The 19,833-nt window shown below is 53.8% G+C and overlaps 1 protein-coding gene across 4 annotated transcripts; it reads right to left on the minus strand.

Moving 5' to 3' along the window:
• Positions 1-514: 514 nt before the first annotated feature.
• Positions 515-18,964, minus strand: ERBB3 (erb-b2 receptor tyrosine kinase 3). Of its 4 annotated transcripts, XM_036298022.1 has the most exons (29): positions 18,718-18,949; positions 16,906-17,068; positions 15,241-15,392; positions 14,522-14,708; positions 13,708-13,833; positions 13,007-13,072; positions 12,716-12,834; positions 12,461-12,602; positions 11,987-12,100; positions 11,781-11,901; positions 8,455-8,528; positions 8,177-8,267; positions 7,709-7,914; positions 7,360-7,492; positions 6,928-7,018; positions 6,561-6,715; positions 6,141-6,194; positions 5,650-5,791; positions 4,970-5,089; positions 4,776-4,874; positions 4,394-4,579; positions 4,074-4,229; positions 3,755-3,830; positions 3,445-3,591; positions 3,256-3,353; positions 2,985-3,173; positions 2,765-2,836; positions 2,278-2,572; positions 515-2,154 (listed from the first exon to the last, which is right to left on the minus strand). In XM_036298022.1, exons 2-29 carry the CDS (start codon positions 16,919-16,921, stop codon positions 1,628-1,630), a joined length of 3,954 nt encoding a protein of 1,317 aa, XP_036153915.1. In that variant the 5' UTR covers positions 16,922-17,068; positions 18,718-18,949; the 3' UTR covers positions 515-1,627. The 4 variants fall into 4 exon arrangements, with proteins under 4 accessions (XP_036153915.1, XP_036153913.1, XP_036153914.1 ...); XM_036298020.1 differs by lacking the exon at positions 16,906-17,068 and having other exon boundaries at positions 18,718-18,963; XM_036298021.1 differs by lacking the exons at positions 6,141-6,194; positions 16,906-17,068 and having other exon boundaries at positions 18,718-18,964.
• Positions 18,965-19,833: the final 869 nt, after the last annotated feature.

The raw sequence follows: 19,833 nt of genomic DNA on the forward strand, positions 1-19,833 counted from the left end.
CGGTTCAAAGGTCAATGCTCAACCAGTGAGCCATGCTGGCCGGGCTTTTTAAATTTTTTATTTTTAGAGGTTGTTTATTAAAGCTGGGGACAGTGAAACAAGGAAGGGCCTAAGATCGAAGCAACAGAAAAGAGACTAGGTGGGGAAGTGAGCCTGGGCTGGGCTGCTTTGGCTCACTGAGAAGTCAGAGAAAAGGGGGCCTTGAGGACTGGGGTGAGGGGGTTAGCTGAGGGTGAACTGCTGCTGCCAATTGTTGCCCTGGTTGCAAGTCTCTGGGATCCCTCAGAGTTTAGGAAATGGGTGCCTGAGGTGGGGAGGAAAGGTGCAGGCATGCTCCTGGGAGGGAGGGCATGCTAAGGGGATGCAAGGAAAAGCAGGGTTGGAGAAAGCTGCATGGAACAGAGTAGGACCGTCCCAAAACAAAGCAGGGAAAAAAAGGTAGCTATGTTCTGCTGAGGGGCAAAGGGATGGTCTCCCTTACTGAAGATTTTCATTTGACAGACAGAAAGCTGAAAAACTTTGGCATCTTTATTCAGACACGTATAAAAACAAAACAAAAAACTTCAGTGATAGAACAAATATCCCCATTTCCCACCCAATGGGAGAGGTCTGAAGATGGATCTTCTTTCTATCCAATCAGAAGCTCCCCATTATTGGGTGAGAACACTTCTAAAAGTGGCTCTTGGGACCCTTGTGAATCTGTCCCTTGGGTAAGAAGTGGAGATCCTTTACAGCACATGTAAGTTATGGTTTACACAAAAATGTCCAGTTACATTTCCTTCTGACCACCCCCTTCCTGAGATGAGAAGTCTGGGTGTAGGAGGCTGTGGTTGTTGGGGTTAGACTTAATTCAGTGCAAAAACAAGACGACAATGCCCCTTATATGGGCTCTGGTTTGTGCCTGTTTTCCTTGATACTTTTAAGAGCACACACGTGGGAAGATTTTGAATCCTGGACCTGCCATGTAATCTCTCTTAAGGCTCAGTTCCTTATTTGTAAGGAACTATAAACTAGTTCACAGAATTGGTATATGGATTGAGAAAATGCAGGTAAAGTTTAGCACACTGTCTGGCACAAAAATAAATGCTCAATTAATAGCAATCATTAATATCTACTCCTGAACTTCCTTCACATGATTTAAAATTTCCCATTCTTTCCAGGGGGTTGGTCATAGCCAAACTTTTACTTTCCCTTGCCAGGTTTTGCCCTTTTTCTTTGCCTTGGGAGTCTGGTGGGAAACAAAGGCACACTTTAAAGCCTCGTCTCAACAAGTTAGAGTCTGAGAGAAAGGGACATGATACTGGAGTCATCAAATGGGTACGGATGTAAGGGAGTAATCCTTCATATCTCCAGGGAGCTCCCCTGAGAAAGTTGGAGGAATGGGAGTGGGAAAGCACACAAAACAGGGAAAACCTTCTACTTCCCAGGGATTGGGAAAGTGAAGAAAGTGCACAGCCAGCTACATGTCACGAGAACTTTGTCCGAGTGTGTAACAGCCTCCGAAGGTTGGATGGAATTGTCTAGACTGGAGGGGAAATGGGACTGAGACCTGTGAGGGAGGGACGGGGTACCCTCTAGAGGCACTAGCTGCCATCAACTGCTCCCGGAGTACCTCGGGGAGCAGGGGTTATGTTCTCTGGGCATTAGCCTTGGGGAAAAGCCTGCTGTGCCAGTAATCCGGGTTATCAAAGGCAGAGTCGGTGGCTTCTAAGCTGCGTAGAGTTTTGAGGCGGGTGTAATGGACTTGGGGAGCATGGTGTCCAGGCCCCTGGAAGGCTTTCATCTCTTCATACCCTTGTTCAGCTGCTGGGCAGGCCCCCATGGCTGCATAATCACCCCCAGCACCTCCTCCACCGCGTCGCTTATTCATATATTCATAGTCCTCGTCGGGAGTTGTGCCAGGAGTAGGTATGATGGGCACAGGGTGGAGTGGGCAACTCTGTGTGCTGCCCAGGGAAGCACTGAGGTCTGATCCCACATCCATGTACTCATAACCCAGCTCCTCGAGGGAACCTGGCCTTGGGGGACGAGATGGACTGTGCCTTCTCCTCCGGTTCATGTATTCATACTCCTCATCTTCATCTTCTTCTTCGGTGCCCAGGACAGAACTGAGACCCACAGAAGAAAGGGTGCCTTCCCGAGAGGATGGAGTACCTAGAGGTTGAGAAGAGAGGCTAGCTATGTGGAGACATTCACAGTAATTAATAGGCAATAGGGAGAGGAAAGAGTCAGGCCGGGCGGGGGGGAGGGGGAGGGCGGGTGTGAGGAATCAGGTACCTTTGAGGTGTGCATCTGGCATGACATAACCATTCACATCCTCTTCCTCTAACCCTGGTGGGGAGAGTGGGGTGACAGGAGTAAGCAGGCTGTGGCGCTGGGAATGGTAGGCACTGTCTCCACGTGGCCGCGGGCTCCGGCTCCGGCTTCTACACATGGACACCTTCTCCTGGAGCTCAGCTTCAGAGCCTGTCACGTGACCCTCAGATGACTCTGATACCAGGCGTCCCCGTGGCATTGGGTGCAGAGAGGCTGGACGGGGGCACCGTTCACCACCCCCACAAACTACAGGCTCCTAAGGAAGAAAAAAACACACAGAGATTTACACAGCGATGAAGAAAGGAGACTGGGTAGTTCAATGCCTTCTTTTTTTTGTAGGACACTGATGAAACCTCAAAGATTTCTACGATCTCCCACACCACCCCTATCATCCTAAGACATTCTGCCACCCAGCATCTCAGCAGCCCCTGAAAGAGACAGACCTTACCTGGCAAGCTTCCCCAAGATTACTCTGGTTCATAGGCATATATCCAGATGATGGACTTGTAAGGCTCTGGCTCTAGGATGAAAACAGAGGTTTGGACAAAGGGAGACATCTCATCATGGGTCCTTTGAGTAGTTAATCTGAGTATCTGTGGGGTTTATGAGGGTGCAGGTGTGAAGAGTGCTCAGGGAGCAGAAAGCCTTGGGTAACTGAAGCGCCTTACCCCACGTGGCCAAGTAAGTGTTCCAACTGGCAGACTGAGGGCAGAGCCTAGTGTTGTCGCCAGGTTGTCCTCCTCTGCCTCCAAGTCCAGGTCTAGGTCTAGTTCTGGCTCCAGCTCTACTTCCTCCAGTTCCTTGTTGGTCAGGGCAGGTGGCTCCGCCCCGGGGGGAATTCCAGGTCCACTCTCTCTCTATAGGGGCAGGTGATTGTTAAGGTAGATCCTGGTTCCAGCCAAATCCCCTTTGCTCTAAATTTCCTTGACACCTACTCACCTTTATGACCAGATACCGAGGTGGGTCTCGGGCCATCCTCGTGAACTCATTGGCTAGTTCTTTAAAGGTTGGGCGAATGTTCTCATCAATCATCCAACCTGGGGGTAAGATGTGGGAAACAGAGTCATGAGAGAAGGGAGTAGGGAGGGAAGCTGGTTAGCAAACGGCTGGCATCATCAGGTAACTCACACTTGACCATGACCATGTAGACATCAATGGTACATATCTGGGGCTGTGCCAACCGCTCCCCCTTCTCCAGCAGGTCTGGTACTTCAGCCAACCGCAGCCCTGCATAGGGCTCTGCCCCAAAAGTCATCAGCTCCCAAACCGTCACACCTGGTACAGGAAGACATGACTGGTTGATGGCAAAATAGTGGCAATGAGCATGAAGATGAAGGGAAGGCATGACAATCTGACTCAAGGATCTGAAGGGCTGGAAGATTCTAAGAGGGGGTCTCAAAAGGCAACTGTGGGATTTGGGCCATGCAGATGGACTGACCGTAGCTCCAGACATCACTCTGGTGTGTGTATTTCCCAAAGTGGATACTCTCGAGGGCCATCCACTTAATTGGAGTCTGGGGGATTAAAGGCAAAGGTGTCACCAATTATTTTCACAAATTACCTTAGCATTTCTAAACCCCAAATTCTCTGCATCCTTCTCTTTGTTGCTGTCTCAACTTATATTTCCGGCATCTTCAGGTTCCCCTCCCTGAACTTATCTTACTGCATCTGCTTCCCTCTGGAAGAGACCACTGGCTGCTCCCCATCTCCTGCTTCACTCCAGCCCCACCTCCTCACCAGCCCTTTGTGTCGCCTACCTTGGCCTCACTGTGCAGTAGCTGTTTATCATCAGGGGGCAGCAGGTCAGCCACCCCAAAATCTGCCACCTGAACCTGACTGGTTGACTTGAGTAGCACATTTCGGGCAGCCAAATTCCTATGAACCATACCATGCTCCTCAAGGTAGTACATACCCTACAGGAGAAGGAAATATTCTCAGGATTGGGGGATCCATCATTGAGATCCAGAACCACCCCAAACCCTAAAGGTACCACTCAGAACTCCACCCTCCCTGCCTCCTCCCTGCTGGCCCCCAGCCAGGCAGTCCCATCATAGAAACTCCTCCCGGTTCCTCTCACCTTGGCAATTTGTACTCCCCAATTGAGCAGCAGCTGTGGCCCCAGGGACCCCCGGTGTTGTCTCACATGATCCAGCAGGGATCCCAGAGGCAAGTATTGAGTGACAAGCTGCAGAGATGACCCTGGGCACAGTCCCAGCAGCCGTACAATGTGAGCATGGTCTAGGCTGCCAATGGCCAGCATATGCTAAGGGACACAAGAGAAGAGGGGTTATCCAAGGGACAAACAGGTTCACGTACCAGGATACCCAGGCCAGGGTCTCCCCAACATTCCAGTACATCAACATGGCTCACAGTAGCTGCTGACACAGGACCATGCTTCTGCACAATTGTAACACTGACCTCTTTCCTAGTGGAATACAGAAAACCCTTCCTTCACTTACATCCGTCACAGCTTGAAAACTTTGCCGTCCACTCTTATCCTCAATGACTTTAATGCAGACTGGGATCTTTATCGATTCGCCCTCAGGAATCCACACGCCCTGGGAAGTTGTAAACAGGAGTCAGCCTAAGGCGGTTCTCCCCGGCCAGCCCTTTCCCCACCTCCCCGGACTTTTACTTTCTGTGTGCCACTCACCTTGTGCACAGTTCCAAAGACGCCTGAGCCGAGTACTTTAAGCTTCTTCAGCTCTGTCTCCTTGAAGACTCTTGCCAAGACTTTGTTAGCCTTCTCACTGGGATCCAGAGGCTCTATGCTCTGGGGAGCAGGTGGGAAGGAGGCACTCAGGAAAGCCCACTCCCACAACCCCCTGACTCCCTCCTCCTGCGTGGCTGCCAAGAGCAGCCGAGCCCAAAGGGTGGGAGCAGGAAGAGGAGTGGAGTTGGCTTTCGTCTTCAAAAGCATTGTAGGCATATCAGGGAATAACAGACCCCAAGACAGAGGGAGTTATTTGTGATCATGAGATTAGGAATCAAGAGGGTGGGTTTTCCCTTTGATGGAAGAAGGAGTTGGTAATCCTATCCCTTGAGTATTTTTATTCAATTCTCTATGTTTTCAAAGCACTTCCACTTAGATCATCACTTTCACCATTACATCCATCATATAAGGATGGATGTTACTATCTCCTCTGTATACAGTCATAAACTGAGGCACAGAAGGAAAGTAACTTCTTCAGAGTCATGCGGCAAATTAATGGCAAAATTGGGGAGAAAGCATGTCTCCCAATTCTCTGGTCAGAGTTATTTCTAGGGATCAAATATCGGGGGAGGAGGAGGCTCTGAAACAGGGCACTTCTCTAGAGTAAGCTACACACTCACCTCACCCCGTTCCAAGTAGCGCCTCATAGCCCTCTTATTCTGAATCCGACGCCCACGCAAGTAGAGGATCGTGCTGCCCAGGATCACGAAAATCACTAACAATCCTACTACCACTGCCAAAGCCATCGCCAAGTGCGTTTTGCTGTGGGGTAGAGAAACCTGGCATTACCCTCGGTCCACACCTCCCTTACAATGTCATCTGTACCTGTCCTAAAAGGTATGGTGCAGACCCGGGGCAAGCAGTCAACATTCACAAATATACCCTTGAGCACTAAAGAGTTAACCTAAATCTGGACCTTCTGAGGCTACTGTGAGTTAATTTTAGAAAGGGAAGGCCAGAAGTCTGGATTCTTGTGCCCTGAGTCCAGTGATAGTGAACTGTATATAGAAGGCCAGAAAGGGTAGACTCAACTCTTCCCAGCAGATAACCGCCTCTCCCTCGCTTCTCTCCCGAATCCCCCCAGCTCCCTAAGTCTCCAAGCCCATCATACCTGATCATCGCCTGTGTTTGGCCTAAACAGTCCTGCAGGTCAGGCCCATTACACCTGGAGAAGAAAGTCACCGCCTTAAGTGGGAACTGGAGAATCCCATGGGACGCTCCATTGCACCAGCGGCAGCATTGTTTCAGACCCTACCACAGCGTCCCATCCTGGAGCCCACGCACATCCCAAGACATGGGCTCCGTCCCTAGCAGGCCCACCCTCCCCGAGTGGTGTTTATTCCAGGCCCCAAAATTGTGGTGTGATTTTGTGCTGTATTGAGTATCCCTTCCTCCAACCCTTCCCTATACAGCTGGGAATAATTCTTAAATCACAGTTCCTGTCTTCTTTCTCCTCCCTGCACCCTCCTCTCTCCCCCTAGTCTGTACTCCCTCTCCCCTGACCCCCTCTTCTTAACATCCCATCACTGACCCCTGGGTGCAGTTCTCATGGCAGGGCCGACATTCATTCTGAGCATCTGGGAACTTGTAGATGGGGCCCTTGGCACCCAGCACTCCAGAGGGGCAGCTGCTCACACAGTGGGGCCCATCTCGAAAATGGGCACACTGGGCACAAGCATCGGAGCCCTGGGTGGAGAAGAAAAGGTCAGGAAAAATGGGATTCCAGGGTCAATTCCGTATCTCCTAACAGGGACCAACCCAGCCACTCAGGATCCTCCTTCCACAAACCCGAGGATTGTCTGCCCTCCCTGTGCCGGCCTGGCGGCTGGGCCATATCATTCCCTAGATTCTCCAGTGTGGCCTGCCCCCTCTCCGAGACCCTGGTGCCGCTACTGTACCGAGCCATTGCATGTGGCAGTGCCCTCCATAGGCTGGCATTCCGGGTGGCAGGGGAAGCATTCAGCCTCCTGGGCAAACTCCCGAGGCTCCCTGCCGTGAGGAAGCGGGGTAGAGGTTGGGGGCTGTCACTTGGAATAGCCCTGTCCCAGGGCCCCGTCCCTCCACCCCTTCTTTTTTTAAAAAAATACATTTTAATTGATTTCAGAGAGGAAGGAAGAGGGAGAGAGACAGAAGCTTCAATGATGAGAGAGAATCATTGATCGGCTGCCTCCTGCATGCCCCCTACTGGGTATCGAGCCCACAACCCCAGCATGTGCCCTTGACTGGAATCGAACCTGGGACCCTTCGGTCCGCAGGCCAATGCTCTATCCACTGAGCCAGAGCAGCTAGGGCCCTCCACCCCTAATTGACTCCGTCCCTCCTGCCCGTACCCATTCAGAAAGTTGCAGTGGGTCACACAGACACCTCCTCGGCTGTAGTTTCGACAGGATAGGCACTGACCAGGGCCTGGGCCCCAGCATCCCCCAGAGGAGCAGAGTGGGTCACACACCTTGCCCTCTGCCACTGGAAAGGAAGGGGTGGGTCAGGAGGAGTCTGAGGCCTCCCCACAAGCCCTCCCTGAATACTTCCTCCTTACGCTTCCAGCCCAACATCCCTCTCTCCTTGGCTCCACCCCCGCGCCCCCATCCCTACTTCCCTACTCCCACTTCCAGGGCAGAACAGTCCTTCCACCCCTCTCCCAACGCCCTCTCCCCCCCTCCCAGCGGGCCTCTCCCTCACCGCAGTCTCTGCGGAGCCGGTTATGCTTGATGTCTAGTCTCTCTTCAGCAGGCCCTCGAAGCAGCCTGGTCCAGTTCAGAGAATGGTGGTAGCAGAGCTGCCGATTGGCACTTATGTAGATGCGCCCAGCACTTATTTCTTTCAAGGATCGGAAGCCCAGAGATGTTATGTTCAAGTTCTTCATGATCAACAATGAGAAGCCCCGGCTGAGAACAAGGAGACGGGATGAGAGGGGAAACGACAAAAGGAAAATTTACCACCGGCGGACTCATTTCCGTTCAACAACCTGCTCTGGGCTACGAGACACACTGAAAGGGACTCCCCCCTCCTTCTGCCTTTTCTCCATCAAACTCTCAGACCCCCTGGGGCTGCCGTCTGAGAAAACGCCTTCCTTGATTTTCACTCACAGATGCCTAAGAGGCAGAGTTCATTACCTGGAGGTGCTATCACCTCCACACTCTTACTCACTTGTAGAGGCTTCGGCCCCCGATGGTCGTCAGGTTGGAAAAGACACTGAAGTTGTGCATGTGGGGAGGCCAGGACTGAATGTTCAGGTAGCCTGAGGGGTTGGAGAGAGGTATATGAGCAGGAGCCTTCTTCTCTCCCTCTTTCCAATCTCCCTCTTTCTCAGGTTCTCCTGGTCCCTCCCCTGTTGCTTGAAACTTGATTTTTCTCAAGTGGTTACACTACAGTTCGTGCCAACGGTTGATCTTTTCTTCTCAGAGAGGGGAGCTTCTCCCACTCACCAGTGATCTCCCGAACTGTCCGGAAGACATTGAGCTTCTCAGGGTCCAAGGCAGGGATCTTGTGCCAAGGGTCTCTGAAGAGAACGGTAAAAAACAGTCAACAAGGTAGCCGTACAGGCCATCAGCAATGAGCGCCTAACCTCAGAACTTGGTTTCTAAATACCATTCCCCACTGAAAGGACAGAGCTCCCTAGAGAAATAGCTGGGGCAGGAGAAATACAACAGGAACCTACAGCATCTTTTTTTTTTTTTTTAATTGATTTTTAGAGAGAGGAAGGAAGAGAAAGAGAGAAACATCAACGTGAGAGCGAAACATCACATCGCTCAGTTGCCTCTTGCGCACGACCAGGAATCCAACCTGCAACCTGGGAATCGAACCCGCCACAACCCAACATTCCAACCAATTGAACCACACCGGCGGTGCAAGCCTACAGCATCTTGCAGAGAAAACTAAGCAAATGTTCAAATAATGAGGGGTCCAAGCCCAAAGAACCCAGGAACCAACTTGAAGGGGCCCCCAGAAACCCTACTAGAGACAACTGGACACCAAAATAATGACTGTAAAAGATTATAAACCATTGAGTAAAACGAATACCCACACTGACTAGATAGGTCAATAGATAGATAGGTAGGAAGGGGAGACTCTTCCTAACACTAGAATGCCAACAAATAAATGCAGAAGGAATAATGGAATTAGAAAATAATTATCTAGCAATTCTCATTATAAAATTAATTCAGGCAAAATCTTGCCGAAACCGGTTTGGCTCAGTGGATAGAGCGTCGGCCTGCGGACTGAAGGGTCCCAGGTTCGATTCCGGTCAGGGGCATGTGCTTGGGTTGCGGGCACATCCCCAGTGGGAGATGTGCGGGAGGCAGCTGATCGATGTTTCTCTCTCATCGATGTTTCTAGCTCTCTATCTCTCTCCCTTCCTCTCTGTAAAAAATCAATAAAATATATATTTAAAAAAAAAAAAAATCTCCCCACAAGATACTTATTAAGCCCTGGATGGTTCCGCTCAGTGGTTACAGTGTCAGCCTACGAACCAAAGGGTCTCAGGTTCGATTCCCGGTCAAGGCCACACACCTGAGTTGCAGGTTCAATATCCGGCCCACTTTGGGGGCGTGTGGAAGGCAACCAATTGATGTGTCTCTCTCACATCAATGTCTCTCTCTCCCTCTCCCCCTCCTAAAAAATCAATGGAGAAAATATTGTCGTGTAAGGATTAACAACAACAACAAAAAACATGCCTGGCAGCAGTGGCTCAGTGGTTAAGCATCGACCTATGAACAAGGGGGTCACGGATCAATTCCCAGTCAGGGCACAAGTCTGGGTTTCGGACTCGATCCCCCTGATTGTGCAGGCGGTATCAATGATGATTCTCTCTCATCATTGATTTTTCTATCTCTCCCACCCTCTCTCTCCCGTCCTCTCTAAAATTATATATATATACACACACATACTAGAGGCCTGTTGCACAAAGAGATTCTTGCAATAGGCCTTCCTTTCCCCTGGCTGCTGCTGGCACCGGTTTTCCTCAGGCACCCGGGGCCCAGGCCTTCGCTCTGTCCAAGTTCTGGCCGGAGCTGGCCTCTGAAACGTCAGGCCTCGAATATTTATATATATATAAAAAGCATAACTTGGCCCTATCCGATTTGACTCAATGGATAGAGAGAGCGTCAGTCTGTGGACTGAAGGGTCACGGGTTTGATTCCAGTCAAGGGCACATGCCCGGGTTGCGGGCTTGATCCCCACTAGGGGGTGTGCAGGAGGCAGCTAATCAATGATTCTCTCTCATCATTGATGTTTCAATCTCTCCCTCCCTCTCCCTTTCTCTCTCTGAAATCAGTAAAAAAATATTTTTTAAAAAAAGCATAACTTGAACAGGAATGTAAAGTACAGCAAAGTTTTGCAATATAGTCATAATACTGCAATATGTATGGTGCCAGGTGGGCACTGAAAATATCAGGGGACACTGTGTAAAGTGTATGATTGTCTAGCCACTATGCTGCACACCTGAAACCAATGCAAAATAATACTGGAAGTAAACTGTAATTGAAAATTTTAAATAATGAACTTTTAAAAAATTTTTTTAAAAATATATTTGTATTGGTTTCAGAGAGGGAGAGATAGAAACATCCATGATGGGAAAGAATCATGGATCAGCTGCCTCCTGCATGCCCCACACTGGGGATCGAGCCATGACATCCTGGTTCATAGGTCGACGCTCAACCACTGAGCTGCGCTGGACAGGCCATAAACTTTTTTTTTTAAAGCATAACTTAGAGACTCTAAGTATGAGGAACCATCACAAAATCCAAACTGAGGAAGGTTCCACCTGTTACCTGACCTATACTCATCAATAATGTCAATATCATGAACTGTTATAGATTAAAGAAGACTGAAGAGATATAACAACTGAATACAATGTGTGATCCAGGACATTATGAGACAGAGTGAAATGTGTGTGTAGAAAGAAAGAGAAATAATAAAGTATCTATATATATAAAAGCCTAAGCAACCATAACTACCGGTCGACCAGTAGCTATGACATGCACTGACCACCAGGGGACAGACACTCAATGCAGGAGCTGCCCCCTGGTGATCAGTGCACTCCCACAGTCAACCTCCCATGGCCAGCCAACCTACCTTGGCCCCCGCCACCCACCCCCAATCCTTCCAGCCCCATCCAGCAACCAGCGGGCCCCCAGGTCCCTGGCCAGCAGCCAGCAGGCCCCAGCTGGCTTGGCCCCGATTGGGACTGGGCGAGACAACCTTGATAAGCCCTAATCACCAGCCAGGCCTAGGGACCCCAGGCTTATAGTACGGTATAATGTTAACACTTGGGGGATCTGAACAAAGAATGTATAGGAAATCCTAATACCATTTTTGCAACTTTAGTGTAGATCTGAAATTCCATCAAAACAAAATAAGAAAACAGGTGGCTGTAATGTCACACACACACATATACACACACACTTTAAACGGATCAGAAAGTCCCTTTGCTCTCTGTGGCTCTTCTCTAAGGAGCAGAACTAGGGGAAATAGCTGGCAGATTTTTATCTAAATTTAAGAAAACTTTAAGGAGGACACAATGTTCCTGTCCCCTGCCATTCAGCTGGGTGATGTCAGACTGCTGAGGGATATGTCTGAGGGGGCTCACACCCTAGTGGAGGTTGAGTTAAGCACTGTCAGGTCCTTTGTGATTTCTAAGATTTTATGATTTAGTTTCCTAATCAGCTTCACATATGAAGCATGAAGCCGATGCAATGAACTGTGAGGGGATGTATGGGGTGGGGGTCCAGGAAGAGAAGGCAGAATCTCTAACCCATTGAGGCCAGTGATGAGAAAGTCCAGGTTGCCCAGGATCTTGGTGCAGTTCACAAATCCATCAATGTTGCTCGAGTCCACAGTCTGGTATCGGCTCCCCGAGCCGGTCCCCTCACAAGCTGCAAACAAAAAAACACTCAGTGAGGGTTGAGGGAGAGGGTTGAGTAGTCTCAGGGTAAAGGATGTCTTCACCAACTTCCTTACCTTTGGGGCACAGCCCCCCACAAGGTTCACATATCTTGAGTCCATTTTTATCCACTTCCATCTTGTCAGGAGGACAGGCCCTGACACACGACGTCTGATCCACCACGAAGTTGTCTAGGGAAAAGGAGGGCACCCACGGAGGTGAGGGCGGAGCTCTGCCGCTCCCGCCTGAACCTTGCTCCCTCCTGCTCTGCGCTGGATCTGCCCCAACCCACCACTTCGTGCCGTCCGATGGATTAGGAAGGCCCTTTGCTCTGTGTTGTTCCAAGGAGCAGAGCTCGGTGCAATTGCTGGGAGACACAGGGAAGGTCATGAGGGGCTGGGACACAGGGGTCATTCCTTGGCTGGTGGATGACCACAACCGTTTGCCCTCCAAGGCCCCTACTCACCACCCAACTCGATCCCTTTTGCCTCCTACAATTTTGTCTAAACTACTGGTTCCATGATCATTGTTTCTTCCTTTCAGATACTCACGGGGACAGCTGGCTACACAAACTCCTCCATACTGATACTTGGTGTGAGGATTGGGTTCCAGCTGGAAAGTCAGCTTGTTGTAGACAAGAGGCTGTGGGCACTGGCGTACACAGGCTCCACTGTCATTGAAGAGCCGGCAGGCCTAGGCACACAGGAGACTCATAAAACTCATGCTGCATTAGGTCCCCCTCCTCCCCCCAACAAAGCCCACATGGCCACCCCAGAACCCAGGCAAATGGTGCTAACAGTACGTACAAAGCAGTCGGTGTCCTGAGGGCCTGAGCAGCCCCCTGCACACTCATCGTGGCAGCACTGGTTGGGGTCGGGCCCAAAGCAGTGACCATTACACTGAGGCGCACAGATGGTCTTGGTCACTAGGGAAGGAGAGAAAGCTTGGCTGTCAAGGTTCTCAGCCCTGCGTTCTGAGGCCCCTGCTCACCCTCTTGCCCTCCAGGCTCATCCCTACCCACCATGGTGGCCCAGGCTGGGGAGGGCAGGGATATGAACGGGAATGAATTTAAGGATTTTAGAGGGAAGTAAACGCACATGTCTGGCAGTCTTTTGGTCCGGGACCCCAGCATCGCCCTTTGCAGACCTCATGACAGGGCTCACCTAGTCGGGAGGGAAAGCAACACAAGAGGCCATCAAGGGTGAGAGAAAGACTTGCCTGAATCAACAGGGAATGACGTCAGCACACCGGCACCTGAGCCCCAGGACGCAAAGAGCCAGGCAGCGCCCCTCCTTGCCCATGCAGAGCAGGGTGGGGCTCAAGCGAACCTGTCAACAAGGGGTGGAGCCACGCCTCCACCTCGCCCACAGGGCAGCTAAAGGGGAGGGTCTGGGGCAAATGCCAAGCTCAGCCCCAGGCCCAACCCCGGCACTTGGTTCCTTCTTGGCAAACTGAACCCAGTAGGATTGTACGCGTGTGAGTGGACAGGCAGGAGCAGATTGCGGTCAGGGGTAGGTAGGTTCTGAGGAAAGGGGAGGTGGTTGTTGTGGAAAGCGAAATGGATGGAGTCCAAAGATCTGGCTTCCCCACTTAGTGCAGTCTTTGGCCCCTTTTCTTGACATACTGCTTCTGCGGTTTGGATTCCCGGGGACTGACCTGCTCCCTCCTGGCAGGCTCCTCGGGCCTTGAGGTGTTTGCTCAGTGGAGCGGAGGGTTCAGATTAGGGTTGATGATGACGGGAAAGGAGTCACTCTGGTTTGGTGGGGACAGGGGAGCAATCTTGACCAGGGCCACTCACAGCTCTTGCCATTGTCCTTCACCACGATCTCGGCGTCTCGGTCCCTCACGATGTCCCTCCAGTCAATGGTGTCCATGTGACAAAGTTTATCATTCTTCTCAATATACACGCCCCCTGACAGAATCTCTGAGACAGAGAAGTGACAGGGTTAAGGGCTGCAGCAGGCCTCCTCCCCTTGACCTCCCCACTTCCAAATGCCCGCCCCGCTAATCTCAGGAGCAGGGGAAACGGGGCAGACGGACATGTCCAACTAAATCCAAAATGCAGAGAAGGCTGGCCTGGGGAGGCAGAGGAGGAGCTAGGCTAGAGAAACCCCTGCCTCCTCAGACACCTGTCCAGATCCGGTTTAGCCAGTGGGGGAGGGGAAGGAAAAGGAGTGAAGATTCCTGACTCAACACCCCACCCCCTTCCCCTGCCCTACCTGTGTGTTTTTCAACTGACTGGGACAGGGAGAAGTAGAAGGCTGCCAGGTGGTACTTAACCCCTATATTCCTCCAGCGTGTGGGGAACTGTGAGGGGGGAGGTAGGATTCCAATTCCTGGGGAAGGAGGCATCTCAGGGTACACTGTACTTTGAGGTTAGAGGAATGTGGCTCACAGATCCAGCTCCAGTTCCAGCCCCACCAGGACATAAGGACGCTCCCCCTGGGCAGAGGCCCCCAGCTCCCGATCGGGGCCCTAAAGGACTGGTGGCCTTTGAGATGAGTGGTCAAAGTGGGCGGCACCTTGGGAGGGGCACCTGAGAGTGAGCAGTCCTGGACTGTCCCCAAGGAGGCGCCTGCCAGCGGCAGGCTGAGGAGTCGTCAGGCGCTGACCTGTGAGCTGGGTAAAGCCGAGCTGGCGCAGAGCGTGGCTGGAGTTGGTGTTGTAGTTCAACATGACGAAGATGGCAAACTTCCCGTCGTACACCTGGGTGCCCCGCACCACGCGGAGGTTGGGCAGGGGCAGCGTGGAGAACTCGTTCATGGCCACGAGCACATAGCCGGTCACTTCTCGAATCCACTGTGATGGAGCCGATGGTGTCAGGGAGAGATGAGACAGGACAAAACGTCTCAATCCCCTCTCCCTCCATGAGGCATTCAAGAGCCCCTCACTCCTCTAATCCCTTCTGCCAGTGAAAAGAGGCAGCAGAAATGATGGAGGGATTCTGGTCTCCCACCCTTTCCTGCTCAGAGCTCCTCACGCCAGGAGGGTCCTTGCTTGGTTCCTTACCCACTTCCTCCGGTGCCTCTCGGTACTCAGGTATTTCTCTACATCAGTCCCAGCGTAGAACGCCACCCTGCCCCTGCCCCTGCCCCTGCCCCTGCCCCTGCCCCTGCCCTTCTCTCGGCCAGCCCTGGTGTATCCCTGGTTACAGAGGCCAAACCAGAGGTCCCAGAGTCCAGTCACTGTCCCCATAAACACACAAATTTGGATCTTAGGGACTTTCGGGTCTTAGAAAGGCTCAACTCCAGCAGAGGGTGGCCCTGAGGAAGGGATGGTGTCTGTGGGGAGGAGAAGGGGGGGACAGGTGGAGGAGGTCGGGCACTCTAACCTGCAGGAAGGAGAGGTCAGCGTTGTGTCCTGTGAGCACAATCTCCAGGTTCCCCATCACCACCTCACACCTCTCGTACTGCTTGTGCAGGGTCTGGTACTGGTTCTCAGCATCGCCGGTCACACTCAGACCGTTCAAAGTCCCGGGGCACACTGTTCAAAGTGGAGCAGCAGGAGTGGCAGAGGGCTGGACACAAGTTTTCAGCCCCGTCCCCCGAGACCACCCTCTGGGTTGCCCTTTTCCGGAGATCTTCAACAGGATCAGGGGGCTGCCTCCACCCCTCACCCCTTCAGATAGACACGAAGGCCTTTGTTGTTAGTCTGAGAGCCTGAACTTTCTTTTCCCAGAACCCCCCTCACCATTCCCCAGAACAGGAAGGTGAAAAGGTTTCCGTTTTCCACCAGACCTCCTCGGTGCCTCTTTCGGTTCCTAGGGGGTTAACCAAGGAGGACGTAGGGCTTTTCCCCCTCCCGGGACAGAAGTTAGAAAAGGACACAACTTGGTCACCCTCCTCCTCTTCCCCTCCCCCTCCATCCTCTACCCCCGTCCTGCCTCTAAGTCCTGGAATAAATATCTCTTTGGGCTAGCACACAGCCCCTATTGTGTCTACCCAGGGTGGGATGGGGGCAGTGCCTGGGGCCACAGTCCAGCCCACAATGAGGCGATTCTATATAGGAGGAGGGGGCTGCCCCACCCTGTCCCCAGACACCCTGTCCTCGGCAGCACCCCCTCCACCCTCAAGTCTTGGGCTCAGACAAGTGATCTCACTAGAGGGGGGAGCTCTGGGGCTGGTGGTGGGGTCAATGTGAGCTTTGTCTTTAAAGCTGCAAGATAAGGAGCTGGTTGCCTACCCCGCAACCCCCTTCCTAAACTCTGGCTTCCTAAACTCTGGCTTCCTTCGAGCTCCCTTCTCCTATCCCAACACACTCCAGCCCCCTCAGCATCACACTGTCCAGCCTAGAGTGTTTTCCAGCAAATGCAGAGGCCTGGAGGGAAACAGCAGCAGACTCCCGCCACACTAAGCCAGTTTTATTGTCAAAAGATTCATTCAAAAGCCTTCCAACATGGCAACCCGCACTGACATGAGGTAGAGCCTAGACTCGAGGTCCATGAGGCCTGTTGGCCTTGCAGGACCTAGAAGCTACAGGAAATCTTGACCCTGAAGCCCTATTCCTATCTCTTTCCTCTGGTTCGTGAAAGAGGGGGTGGGAGTGGGGGTGGGGATGAAGAGATACCACCTGTTCCAACCACCCTTCCCTGAGGCGGTGGCAGCTTTAGTGGGAGGCAGGAGCAGGAAAGGAGGGAGGGTGGGAAGCTGGTGAGGCCCCAACTCCTCCTCCTAGACTAGAGACACCCTTACTCTGACCACTTGACCTTTGAGGGCACCCATTCCCTCTAACTCCCCACAAAGGGAAGGGACAGACTGGCAGCTCCCAGAAGAGCCTGGGAACTCCAGGGTCCTTGGGCTGAGAAGAAATAGACTAGGAAAGGTTAGTCACTTCTGGAACAGCCCCACCCCAACCCCCTTCCTGGCAGGACACCCCCTCTTCTTCCAAGTCAAGGCGCCAACCCTTCTCTCTAGATAAGGGAGGAGCCAAGATTACTGCACAGGGAAATGGTGTGTGTGTGTGTGTGTACGTGCACGCACTCGCACGACACACATACAGAGGGACATGTACATAGCTCCCGTCTGGGCCAGGAATCTACTGGTTCTGTCCTTGGGTTTCTTTATCAGGAGGTATTTCAGGTGGCTCCGTCCATCCCACTGCCCGTTGTGCAGTCTGGGAGTCTGTGTGCTTGGAAGGCTGCAGTGTTGAAGGCCCAGTTCCTGCCGCCCAGAGGATAAAGTCCATAAACAGGGAGCAGAGGGCCAGGGCGGGAAGAGCGTGAACACCTCTGAGGAGGAACCAGGGAGCTTGGGGGAGGGGCAAGGGGAGAGGAATTATAAAAATCCATTCAGTGCTCAGGGACCAGGGGCTCAGAAGGGGCACTGTCACAGGCCATCCTTTGGTGGAGAGCCCTGGGGTGGGTCACAGCAAGAGTCCGCAGCCCCTCCTCAATCAGACGCCTCCTCTCCAGCGTCCCCCACCCCCATCACAGTCAGGACAAAGGGGCTATAGAAGGACTGAGACAGGGCCGGATGCCCAGAGACGGCAGGGACCCAGATAAGGGGTAAAAACACCCAACCGTGCCTGCCCCCTGGCTCCCTCGGGGAAGGTGGCCAGGGTCTTAGACTCCTGGGTTCCTGGTTGAAGATGCCGAGGACCTGGAGAGGACAGTGACAGTCACTGTACTCTGTCCCTCCTACCCTAGTTCCCAGGTCCCCCGCCCTCCACCACCAGCTGGGAGTGTTCGCATCTCAAGATCCCAGGGTCTAAATTTAGGCCCAGCAACTGTGGGAGAAGCACAGGTGTTTCCTCCCACTCCCACTCTGGGGTAGGGGCCCTGGGTGGGTCAAACCCCAAGCTGAGATCTAGGGGGAGGGGAGACCAACAGGATTCCTCCAAGGCCAGCAACACCAGCACCCCTCAGGTGTCCAAGGTCCCAGGGATACCCAAAGGGGTGGGCTCAGCTGGCATGGGAGTGGGAGGAGGAAGAGGAGCAAGCTGACTCCTAGACACAGAGACAATAAACAGAATGGGGGTGAGGGAGAAGCTGAGTCTAGGAAGGGCTCCCCGGGACATGAGGCTCTGAAGGTGGGAGCGACGCCCTGGTAGCCCTCCGGTTGCGGGAGAAAAGACAAGCAGTGATAAATACAGGCCAGACGTCCCTGACCCTACAGCTCCTGGCTCTGGGCCTTGTACCTAATAGATGCTCAATAAATTTTAATTGATTTGATCTGGGTCTTGACAAAGAGCGGCTGGTGGGTGAAGTTGGGGACCAGCCAGCTTTATAATTTCGAGGGAAAGAAGACGGTCAACCTGTGCAGGGCCTCTCCCCTGAGGTCACCTGGACTTGGCTCCCTGGTTCATCCCAGCCCTCCCAGGGCGGGCTCCCTCGCGGAAGAGGAGGTGCCGCTCCTGTTTTCCCAACACTGGAGAACAACAACCCCCTCCACAGCTCCGCCCTGTCGGCAAAACAACAAAACTGGAGGTTGATGAAAACTTGGGGGTGGGGGCAGGAGGTCGGGGAGCAAACAGACCCCACCTTCCTCCAAAATCACCACCTCACGTTTACAAGAACGAGGGTCTCGGCGCCCCTCCCCGCAGGGCCCCCCAGAAGGGTGCACTGTTTCGGCATCAGCCCTGTCCTAAGGAACAGATTAAGGAGTCGGCGACGCGCTGGGGAGGTGGTGGGGGCGCGGGTGGTGCAGGAACGCGCCCGCTCAAGACCACCCTGAGAACCGAGCCTGACGGTCCCCACCCAGGTGGCCCCAGCTGCCCAGGGCCACCCCGCCCCGGCCTCGCTGCCCCAGGACTCGGCGCACTGGGTCGGGGGCCCCAGGGTCCGAGCCTGCGGATGCTCCGCGCCGCTTACCTGACTGCGAGTTGCCCACCTCGGAGCCCCGGGCCAGGCTGAGGAGGAAGCCCAGCACCTGCAGAGCCCGCTGCGCCCTCATGACTCCGCGCGCAGGGGGCGCGCAGCGCAGCCGAGTCGGCCCGGGAGCCCCGGGACTAAGACATCGAAACCAGCCACCTGAGTTCCCGGCGGGCTGGCAGCGGCGGCAGAGGAGTTGCAAAGTGCAACCGGAGCCGGAGCCAGAGTCCGGGGCGGGATGGCAGGGGAGGGGTGTGTGTCTGCGAGGGAAGGAGGGAGCGCAGGGGGAGGGGGTGAGTCACGGCCGCGCCCCCGCGGGCGCGAGGCTGGAGCGAGGGCTGCGGGAGACTCGCCCGCCGCCTGCGCCCCGTGCCCCCTGCCTGGCGGCTGGGCCAAACGGGTCGAGGAGGGTCTCGTCCCGAATTGTCCTTGGGAGTAGGACTCAAGAGGGGTCAAGATTCCCAACACCCCCAAATGCCTGCTGAGGGTAAGGTAATGGGGTGGAGAGAGTGCGCCAAAGCCCGGCCCCTGAAAGTTGGCCGCGCCCATTAACCAAATCACTCAACTCCCCTAGCCGGTTGGGTCACTTGGGGATGTTTCTCTCGGAAAAGTGAATGTTTCTCTCTGTATTTGGGGGGCTGGGGAAGGGTGTTTCCTCGTGCTCAGGTCGCCTCCGTTTCCTCGGAGACCCCTCGAAACCCCATCATTCATCCACCCTGCTGAGGAACCCGAGCCCCAAGGCCGCGTGAAATTGCACTGTCTCCGGCCGCTTCCTCCTCCAGACCCGGCGCCGGCCGGGCCTCTCCCGGGGATTTGGCTGGGGGGCGGGGGTGGTTTCCAGCCTGGGAACAGACCCGAAGCCCGCCTTCCCTCTTCCACCCCGGGGGGGCTCCCGCACCTGTCGCCGTCCCCTCTGCTGCCCCCCACGGCCGCCTGGGAGAACAGCTGCTTCCCCTTCCACACGAGCCGGAGCGCGCCGTCGGGGCGCCTGGAGTTCTGCTGCTCTGCGGGGACGGAGGTGGGCACACTGTCCCCACCAGGTGCGCGCACCTCCGCGGGCGCCTTCCAGGCCCGGGCTGGCGCGGGGAAGGGAGAGGAGGGGCGGTGAGGGGGGGC

Source organism: Myotis myotis, unplaced genomic scaffold (genome assembly GCF_014108235.1).
Source record: "Myotis myotis isolate mMyoMyo1 unplaced genomic scaffold, mMyoMyo1.p scaffold_m19_p_3, whole genome shotgun sequence".
NCBI classification, from domain to species: domain Eukaryota; kingdom Metazoa; phylum Chordata; class Mammalia; order Chiroptera; family Vespertilionidae; genus Myotis; species Myotis myotis.

Coding starts and splice junctions, on each gene's coding strand:
- ERBB3 (XM_036298020.1), bottom strand. CDS start 18,799: ATGAGGGCGCAGCGGGCTCTGCAGGTGCTGGGCTTCCTCCTCAGCCTG. Junction 7,019..7,359: donor CACTGCAACTTTCTGAATGG/GTACGGGCAGGA, acceptor TCCTCACGGCAG/GGAGCCTCGGGAGTTTGCCC. Junction 4,230..4,393: donor GGGGAGTACAAATTGCCAAG/GTGAGAGGAACC, acceptor CTTCTCCTGTAG/GGTATGTACTACCTTGAGGA.